Genomic DNA, 10756 nt, shown 5'->3' on the forward strand with positions numbered 1-10756 from the left:
TATTCAGGATCTAGAGTTAGGAGTGAGAATCTTTCAAGGAAATGATTAGAACCAGAGTTTGCCCACTCAATATCTTCAATCACTAGGGGGGAAAGACAGAAATCTATACGACAGTTGGAAGTACCCAGATTCAAATTTTGTCCATAAGTGTCTGATAAAACGTACATTAATGTGATTACAATGTACTCCTCTGGTCCTTAATGTAGGACCTAATAGTTGAATTGATTTTGGTTCTAAATATAAGACCTATTTATCATATTTATCAATTTTTTCTAAATTACTCATATGGATACTCCCTCAACTATAATCTAGTAGAAGAGGGAGGGAGGAGGATATAAAAAAGATGATTATGGTATTTTAAAAAAAACATGTTATACTTCTTATAATTAACCTAACTTCCTTAATCTAATCAAATTAGTTAAATAGGTCTTATATTAAGGGCTGGATTATTATTATTTTACAGAAATATACTCTTTCTTGTTGATCATATTATAATTACTTTATCCTCTGCATCTTAGTTCTCCATTGGCTTTTTAATCTTTCTTAAGTAGAGTTTCATTAAGAAAAAAAATGGTAATATAATTAACTATTTGTAGTTCTCTTGAACCAAATTAAAAATTTCTTAACCAAATGGCCCAATTCCCCGCTCCCCCCTTACCCATGCTCACGGTTAAGATGCTGACAAAATGATTGAAAACCTTGGTAGTTCCACATTGGTTCAATTATTATTCAAGTCAACTCGACAAAAATAAAGCATTATAATGATTGGTTCGAGTTGCATAGGCCATAATTGAAAGCTTTCAATCAACAATTTGGTTCCTCTCTCCTACTTATGATTTAAAATTAAAATAATTTCTATGGTTTTGTCTACATGTGCAGTTGATGAGTCTTCATCAATGCTGTATGATATGTTGCCTGCAAAAGACAGTTTATTTATGAGATTATTGCATTAGAAAAATACATGGGGATCTCCCAAATCCAATAAAAACGGAAGAACACTATGATTATTTTAACCAACATGTAGGAGTCTGAGTTGGAGTGTTCCTGTGAAGGAGATATAGCATTATCACTAAGATAAAAAGATTCCTCATGCTTTCAATCACTATTACAAATAGGAACACTAGTATTATTTAAGTATAAAGAAATTGCACACCAAAGGGAGGGGGAAAAAAGATAGCATCTCTTCTCCAGACAAGATGCCATAAAGATGCTGATCATTCCAGCGGCTTTCCTAAAGTTGTTCACTAATTTGAGATTTTCAATATTGAAGTTGTTATGATGGAGGAGACACTGCAAAATTATTCTATCAGACGAAGATGAATCAAATTGATTCTTTAGTTAAATGTTTAAGATATGAGTTAGGAAGCTTGGTGAGTGGGAAACATTGCGCAAACAATGCCTACGAAGCTCAAAGATTCAAATCAAGTTTCTATAATTGCCTGCTTAACGTTGGACATTTGGAAAGCAAAATATTCTTCATGTCTCTCTCATTTCTCTGGCTATATAATCAGAAGAAGCTAACCACAAAAACTCAGCTTAGAACAAAACTGTACATATCATCTCCAGTTCTTCTGTCTATTGATCAGATAAAAATGGCAGCCATAGAAACTAACGCACACAGTTCTATCCATGTTCGATCCAACAGCTTTCCCTCTGCACCTCACCCTATTTTATCACAATTTGAGGAGCATCTAAACAGATTGAAGTCTTCTGGAGTCGCTTCTTCTTCCTGTTCTATAAGCCATAAACTTGGTGGCTTGCAGGATTTGCATGACTTCACACAGAAATTGCTTCAATTGTCAACCATCCAACAATCCTTAGGCCGAGAATGCAATGAAAAATCAGTTGATCAACTACTTGAAGGATCTCTCATGCTCCTGGATGTCTGTAGCGTGGCCAAAGATTGCCTGCAACAATCAAAGGAAAGCGTTCAGGAACTTCAGTCTGTCATCAGGAGGAGAGGTACTGAAGCTGGATGCAGAATTGAGGGTGGAAAATACTTGACTTCAAGGAAGATGATGAAGAAGGCAATAAGAAAGGCCTTGGGAAATTTGAAAGGAATCTTGAAGGATTCTTCCAACAAAGACAATGAGACATCGCCCATCCTTAGCATCTTCAAAGAAGCAAAAGATGTCACTGTGAACACATTAGAGTCTTTACTATTATTTATCTGTGATCCAAAGGGACAATTTAAGCAAAGCAGATGGTCAACGATCTCAAAGATGATGCCTGCTAGGAGAATAGCTTGTGACTCTGAAGAATCAAAAGCAAATGAATTTGAAAAGGTGGACGCCGCTTTCATCAGTCGGAAACATTCATCTGTGGAGAATTTCCAAAACCATTTGGAGAATTTGGAGATGTGCATTCAAGATCTAGAAATAGGAGTTGAAGGCCTATCAAAGCAACTAATTAGAACCAGAGTTCAGTTGCTCAATATCTTCAACCATTAGTCAAAAAAGAATAGTTTTACATGTAATTATAGACATCCATATTAAATTTTTCCCAGGGGTGTCTCTCAACTGTACAGAATGATATACATGTTATTCTGTCAATGAAATATACTTCTTCTAGGATCAAATTATAGCTACTTTATCTTACCCTTTCTGTCTGATCTTCCAAATCTCAGTTATCCATATTAGACCCAGAGAGAGAGAGAGAGAGAGAGAGAGAAGAATTGTTTTCTTTCTTTTGTCATTACATGATATACAGTAATCTTGCAGAAGATGAAAATGAAAACTGTTGTATAACCTATTCATTTTCTCCTCCCTCTTACACATAGATACAGAAGACGATAAGATTAATAATTGACAGTCCCACATGGGGTTCAATTATTCAAATCAATTTGACACATATAAATTACCCTTTTTTTTATTATTATCTACTCATTCATTGTGATTGCTTCAAGTTAAGCCATAACAATGAACAAAAGTGTTGTTAGGAAAAGCCAATATTCTAATAATTATTTTATTAAAACACATGGTCCATCTCGCCTAACTTCATACATATAACTAAAAATAATTCTCATGATTATATTTATTTGTCAACATGTGCAGCAGATGAGTTTCATTTAGAGCTCATTATGTCTTTACTTGCAATATGATATGCAATTATAGTGGGAAGAAAAGGCATGGAACTCTCCCTCGTGTGTTGCAATAAAAAATAGGAATTATTTTAAGTTTGGGTTAACGAAATCATAGATTAGTCTGAGTTGTAATGTCCCTGTACTAGAGACATTGCATTAGCATTTCTGAAATTACTTGCAGATCTGAATCAAAGTCAGTTAATCATAATGTGATGTCATTCCCTTTTTCCTTCTTGAATGCGTCTACATTAAGTGAAAGAAAACGGAAAATGAAACATTTTCTTAAGGGAAAAAAATAATGCTAGAATTTGCAACAGCTACAAGCTGATCAGTTTACTCAAGATGAATAAGAAAAAGACACTAAGAACAACATTTTTGCTTTTTTTTAATCCTTTTATAAATGAAATAATGGCCTGTGTTGTTGAGGAAAAACTACAGAAATGTTGTCACTCGGATAAGAAATATTGCCATCCAGATATGAGCAGCCACTGAGATGTGATACGAAGAAACTTCGCCAGCCATTAACCATAATTGAAATTCATTCATTAAGTACATGCTCCAGAGGCCAGACAAGTTTATAGACCAGAGGGTAAAATAGTATTAATAATCGGATAGGACATCTTCTTCTGCAGACAAGATCCCATAAAGATGCTGCTTCTCTGGTGGCATGCCTTGTTGCTCTTCAGTGTTTTGAGATTTTAAACCTAGATGTTAAGATGGAAGAGACACTGTTATAGTATCCCAGATGTGGCAAATGAGTTGTTGTGATTCCCGAGGTTAAAGCAAATGAGAGATGAGCTAGGAAGCTTGGTGAGAGGGGAGCCAAGGCGCCAACAATGCTGTGGCAGCTCCAAGATTCTAGTATGGCCTGATTACTTTGTGAAATTTGGAAAGTAAAATATTCTTCTTGTCTCCCTCATTTTTCAGGCTATATATGCAGAAGGAGGCAACCATTGGAACTCATCTCCTAGCTTTCTGCTTTCAGATAAGAGAAAATGGAGGCCATAGAAACCTACACAAAGAGCTCCCTCCATATTCGCTGCAACAGCTTGCCCTCCACATCTTACCCCTTATGTCACAGTTTGAGGAGCATTTAAACAGATTGAAGTCTTCTGAAGTGGCTTCTTCATCTTCTCTAAGCCATAGACTCAATGGCTTGCAGGATTTGCATGATTCCACTCTTAAGTTGCTCCAATTGTCAGCCACCCAACAAGACTTAGCACGAGAATGCAGCCAAAAATCGGCTGATAAACTATCAGAAGGATTTCTCTTTCTATTGGATATCAGTGGTAAAGCTGAGGAGGAAAGCATTCAAGCACTTCAATCAGTTATTAGGTGGAAGAGGGGAGCTGAAACTTCTGAATTCAAAATTGAGGCTGGAAATTACCTTGCTTCTAGGAAGAAGATGAAGCAGGAAATAAGAAAGGCCTTGAGAAATTTGGAGGGAATCTCGAAAGATTCTTCAATAAACAATGACGATGATACTTTGCTTATGCTTAGCATCTTGAAAGAAGCAGAAGCAGTTAGTATGAGCTCATTGGAGACTTTGTTGTTTCTTTATTTGAGATCCAAAGGGACAACTAAAGCAGAGAATATGGTCATTGATTTCCAAGCTGATACAGCTTAAAAGAGCAGCTTATGAATCTGAAGAGTCAGACACAAATGAGTTTGAAAGGTGGATGTAGCTTTGCTGTCTTTTATCAGTCCCAAGCATTCACCAATGGAGAATTTTCAAACACATTGGAAAATCTGGAGACTTGCGTTCAGGATCTAGAAGCGGAAGTTGAAAGCCTATCAAGAAATATCATTAGAATCAGAGTTTCTCTTCTGAATTTCTTCAATCACTAGGTAGATTCAGGCTAAAAAAAATCACTTGGTAGAGAAAATTTAAATGACAATATCATGGACGCAGAAGTTCAATTTTTGTCCATGGGTGTCTCGTAATTGTATATAGATGTGATAATATCATATTCAGTTACTCAATACATAGAAAATCATATTATAGCCACTTGATGCCGTGTTTCCCTTTTTCCCCCCTTTTACTGTGCATTCTCCACATTTAATCCTTCAATTTCTCTTGAAAATTTCCCCATATTTCATATCTGAAATAATTGAAAGGAAAGTGAACGTGGAACAAGAACATTTTCATTTCATTGATAGAACAACATCATCAGCTTACTAAAACGGAAACCTCCCTTATAATGACATTTTGTCATTTCCTATAATTCACCTGTTAATATGACAGCCTACTTTAAATTTTTCATTTACTGACAAAGGATTTATTTATGCTAAGAATAAAAGAAATGAACTACGCATTAGGAGGACTAGAAGAAAATTATTATAATCAATTGTTGCGTGCACTTTGAGTTCATGAAAAATTTGAATTATTGCCTAACCGTCAAGATTATCTCTATTTTATGTTGATAATTGAAAATTTTCAAATCATAATGTTGTCTGTCCACGTTCTCATTTTGCATGTGCTAGCTACAATCAACAACGTGATGTCTACCTTTGATTTAAGATCAAGTCAATCGAAAGGTCATCAATAATATTACTGTTGAGACAAGCACTGCAGCATATGTTGCCCAATGAGAAGCATTTCCTGGTTTACAAGACTTGCAGGATAAACCATTACTGAAAGGAAGGCAGATCCATGGACCGGACAGTGAATTCAAACTCAAATGACAGCGAATTCCCATTACCATACTCTCTTGTATGAGAAGAATTACTTTTGCAATTAGTGGTATATTAGTGCACTTGCTGTGATTATTATTATATCTTACTCTTCATGGTACGGAATCTGGAATATGCTTTGAAGTTGCTTGAAAATTGTGACATACTGAAACACTTAACCAACGTTTCAGTTTTCTGTATTAGCTGTAAGCACGTGTGAAGCAACACTAGCTCAACGTCAGAAACAAGTGTCTGTTCTCCAAAGGAGTGGCTAGCGTAAACACAGCCATAGTTTCAGCCGTTGAACATGTATACACATACCAAGACTAGTCACTCTCATATCTTGGAGATTAAATAATCATACATGTGAGGGAGCCAGAAAAAAAAAAAAAAACTTGCATGAGTTGGGAAGATTCCTTGAGGGAGACATTGTTCTGACATACAAGAGCTCATGTTTGGATCCAGAATTTAAACTAACTTGAAATTCATTGAGATTTGATAAGAGGAGATTCCATTTGTCCCTTATGCCCGTAGTATATATGGAGCCACTTCCAGTTGTACAGGCACATTCATAGACTCAATTTCTCATCATTCAACCATAAGCCCTTTCCCTTCTCTTGAGTGAAAAAATGGCACCTTCTTTCCATGCTCGTTCAAACAGTTTGCCCTCTAGACCACACCCTCTCGTTTTACGATGCAATGAACACATAGACAGATTAAAGGCTTCTTGTGAAGCCTCTTCTTCATCATTGCTTGTCCATAACATAGAGGGCCTGCGAGATTTACATGATTGTGTTGAAAACTTGATTCAACTTCCCCTCATCCAACAAGCCCTCCTCCAAGAGTGTGAAGATAATTTATTAGATGAGCTTTTGGATGGATCATTAAGGCTCATAGACGCATGTACCGCTGCCAAAGATTCATTGCTTCACACAAAGGAGTGCAACCGCGAGCTACGATGGATTATAAGGAGAAAAAAAGGAGGCGATTTGGAGGAAGCCAAGAAGTTCTTGACTTCTAGGAAGGTAGTGAGAAAGGCCATCCTGAAAACCTTGGGAAACATGAGGTGTTCAACTAGAAAAAGCAGCTTTTCCCCTACAAACTTGGCCTTGGTTAGCTTGTTAAAAGAAGTCGAAGCTGTCACTCTTTCTGTTTTCAAGTCTTTGTTGAGCTTTATCTCTGGATCAACACAAGCAAAATCAAGCAGATGGTCTTTGGTATCAAAGATCGTCCACAATCCCAAAACGGTAGCAGATGAAGAGAATGAATTTGCACAAGCAGATGCGGCACTGCAGTTTTTTGTACTTAGCTTGACCAGCAAGTCAGTGTCAGAAAACACAAGTAATCTGCAAGCTCAGCTGGAAAAGCTTGAGTCTCGAACAGAAGATCTTGAAGAAGGGCTTGAGTTCTTGTTTAGGCGTTTGATTAAGATCAGAGTTGCCCTTCTTAATATCTTCAATAACTAGGGGAACAAATCTGGGGCATGAAAACTTTTGTAGAACTGTAGATATTCACATGTACATGAGAAAAAGATTAATTGTAGCTTTCTTTTTTTTATCATCAAAGCATATTCTTAACTCGATCTTTGGTCGCATTATATGATTATATCAGTGATTATCTCCCTTTCTAAAGCGCATAATTATTTGACAAAATTCTGAGCTACCAGAAATTGAACTCATCTATATCTATGATATGCACTTCCAATTTTCATTACTAGAGGCGTGTAATTATTCAGTATATGATCGCAGAACTTGGTTAGCTATTTTATTTGTGAAATGAAGGATTATAAGATTTTTGGCAAACTCAGAAAATGTAAAAACTTCTTGAGATTCCTTGTGTAAGGATAGATCCAGAACCTCAGATGGAATACGGGGGAACTTGTTACATCATTCATTAACCTTTCCTCTGCTACCAAACATACTACAAAAATTTTTTTTTTTTTTTCGGTCAAACGCCAATCACAAAATCAAATTCTACTACCAAACATAATACAAAAAAATAAATTCATGGAACTCAAATCACAAGCATTTATCCCTAAAAGAGATCTGTGCTACCTCTACTGAATCATTTAAACAACTTGGCAGGCTCACCCATGGGTTATATCAGTAAGAGATGGGCATGTCCTTTCAGCTATTGAAAAGAACTAAGGTCCCTTTTGGCATGAAACAATGAAAATAAGGAATAAGAACTAAGATTGCAATTAAAAAAAAATCACTAAAAAGTATTTAGTATAAAAAATTATTTGTTACTTGAGATTAAGCAAACCCATGAAAGTGGAATTGGGAAATACTACTCCCTATTTCCCAATCCCATATACATGTGTTAGTCTAATCCTATATAACAAATAATTTTTTATGCTAAATACTCTTTTAATAGATTTTCTCAATTCTAATCCCAATTCTCACTCCTCATTTTCAATGTTTCATACCACCTAAGAGCTATAAGGGCTTGGCTTAACTCATAATCAAAGAGAAAGCCCAAAGAACACACACGCAAGTGAAGCAGCTCTTGTTCCTTCAAGAGAAGCATACCGAGTAGTCCACACGTGCATAAGAGTAACGTTTTAAAGTTGAATGGAAGGAACCTAGTTTGTTAGGATACTTGAGCTTTATGAAAAGTGCAGAACTTTGGCGTTTTCAAGTTTTGGGACCATCCATAGGACTTATAAAATATTAGGAACCATGAAATTAATTAACGTGTTTACAGATCTTGCTCCCCTTCTGCAGAACAAGTGAAAATGATTATAGTTCAATATATAGTTGTTAAAATTCTTAACTACTGATCGCTTTTTCCTGGAAAGTGGATATCGAAGCCAAGACTCCGATTGTTTATGCCCAGGAACAAGTCAAAGGATGGTGAGCTCTTGGCCCACAAAAAATAAAGGCAGGGGTGATTCTAAAATAATGGAAGAAGTTTCCCAGATTTTTTGTAAACTGACGTCCATGAGAGCGAGGTCTAGGGAGTGTCTGGATGAAACCAAATTATAGTTTGAAAATAACTTCTGGAAAATAGATTCTGAAAAAAATAAATTTATGAAGAATAGATTTGTGAAAAGTGATTCTAAGAAATAAGAGTATTTGGATAATTGCTAGCAGAAGCACTTTTTATATGTATAAATTATTAAAAAAAACATAAGTTAATATGATAATTACATAAAACATAGATTGTGTGATATATTTTAATTTGAAGAAATAAAATTGTTAATAATATATTTTTTACCAATATAATTAATAATACATAAGATAGTGTAATTAATAAATAATTAATATGTGTATATTTATTTATAAGATATAAGATTAAATATGTTTATAAAAAATTAATTTAGGGGTGTTAAAGTCATATTATTGTTGAGATTTACTCTAATAACCATAATCATACTCTCCCATTTGAACTAGAAGTAGAATGGATTCATTTCTCCCAAAACCGTTCCAAAACTATGGTTTTGACTCAAACCATGGTTTCAGATAATTTGTGTCTGTTTGGGTTATTTTTGCCCTAAACCATGGTTTGGCCTGCTATCCAAACAGGGCCCTGATTCATTTCTTGAACCACTTTTTTTTTTTTTTTTAAAGATCTTCATAAACTGATTTCCATTAATTTGAAGATGGCATAGGATGAACACGCTGGATAAGATGGGATAGGGGATGGAGCAATCAAAAGAACTTAATAATTCCAGTCCAACTAAAATGGGAATAAAAACAAGAAGGAAAGATAGAAAAAGGCTTCGGACCAGGTCAGGGAGGTAGCCGAGATGAAGAGCAGAAACAAAAATGCTCGAATCATTATTTCAGTCCTACCGCCACAAGAGCCTTTTCTTTGTGGGGGGGAAAAAAATCAAAAGACATTGTTTTTTAATATTATTAAAAACAATAATGGGCTAAAAAATTTTTAAACATCTATGATTTCTCTGTGAATACATTTTTAAAGTAAAATAACATCTAATACCCTTATCTTATTTTTTATTTATACTTTAATTTTATTTATAATACACCTAATATCTTAATATTGTTTTTATTAATACATTTAACATCTCGAATGTTATGTTTTAGTTATATTTAGTAATACTAGATGTCTTGTAAATAATATTAGGATGTTAAAAACATAAAAAATATAATCATAATATTAAATGTATTATAATAAGATGATAAACGAGATGAAAGTATATTCAGAGATAAGATGATAACATTGGATGTGAGTTTACGCTGCTTTTTCTTATTGGATCCTCTGCCCCTACTTACAGGACAAAAAGTACACAAAAGCCTATATGAAAACTCCGTGGCATGCATCCAGAAAACTGAATCCTCGGGATGTGAGTCGCTGCCACTGGATACCTGCCCGTCTTGGAGTGAGCTCATTTCTTGTGGACACGTGTACGGTGGGAGGTGACTCACCTTTTATCACTTCGGGCCAAACACAGCCGCTTATGATGGGCCACCCGGCGTCCTGACTTAACTCGGCGTGGTGGCCTCTCCTGCAGTCCAATATTGTAAAACGCTCCATAATGAGGACAAAGATTTTTTTTTAAAAAGGCGGTGTAATATGGACGATATGTAGTACTCCTCCGATTCTTAATATAAGACTCATTTAATTAATTTGATTAGATTAAGAAAGTTAGGTAAGTTAGGTAATTATAAGAAATGTGACATGTTTTTCCTAAAACACCAAAATCATCTTTCTTAATACCCCCTCTCCCTCTTCTACTTGATTATAGTTGATGGAGTATCCATATGGGTAATTTGGAGAAAATTGATAAATATGAGAAATGGGTCTTATATTTAGGACCAAAACCAACTCAATAATTGAGTCCTATATTAAGAACCGGAGGAGTAATACCCCTGTAGAAATATTCTGGCAAAAAAAATGTATCCCTGTGGAAATAATTAATTTTAAAAAATATTATTGCATAGTCCCAATTTATCATGCCTTGCTCAACTTTTGCAACTATAACGGTTCTCTTGTGAATAAAAGCCACTATCCCTTTTTCCGGGGGAACACGTTCAC

General features: G+C 35.2%; 2 protein-coding genes across 2 annotated transcripts; both read left to right on the forward strand.

Annotated features, from left to right (window-relative positions):
• Positions 1-1448: 1448 nt before the first annotated feature.
• On the forward strand, positions 1449-2485 carry LOC114727395 (uncharacterized). Its single transcript, XM_028914110.1, has one exon. The coding sequence runs from the start codon at positions 1479-1481 to the stop codon at positions 2448-2450; it is 972 nt and encodes a 323-aa protein (XP_028769943.1). The 5' UTR covers positions 1449-1478; the 3' UTR covers positions 2451-2485.
• A 3899-nt stretch (positions 2486-6384) lies between these two features.
• Positions 6385-7221, forward strand: LOC114727445 (uncharacterized). The gene has a single exon (XM_028914151.1). It carries the CDS (start codon positions 6385-6387, stop codon positions 7219-7221), a length of 837 nt encoding a protein of 278 aa, XP_028769984.1.
• Positions 7222-10756: the final 3535 nt, after the last annotated feature.

The sequence above is a fragment of the Neltuma alba genome, unplaced genomic scaffold (assembly GCF_004799145.2).
Source record: "Neltuma alba isolate B1F8T4 unplaced genomic scaffold, ASM479914v2 tig00002445_pilon, whole genome shotgun sequence".
NCBI lineage: Eukaryota > Viridiplantae > Streptophyta > Magnoliopsida > Fabales > Fabaceae > Neltuma > Neltuma alba.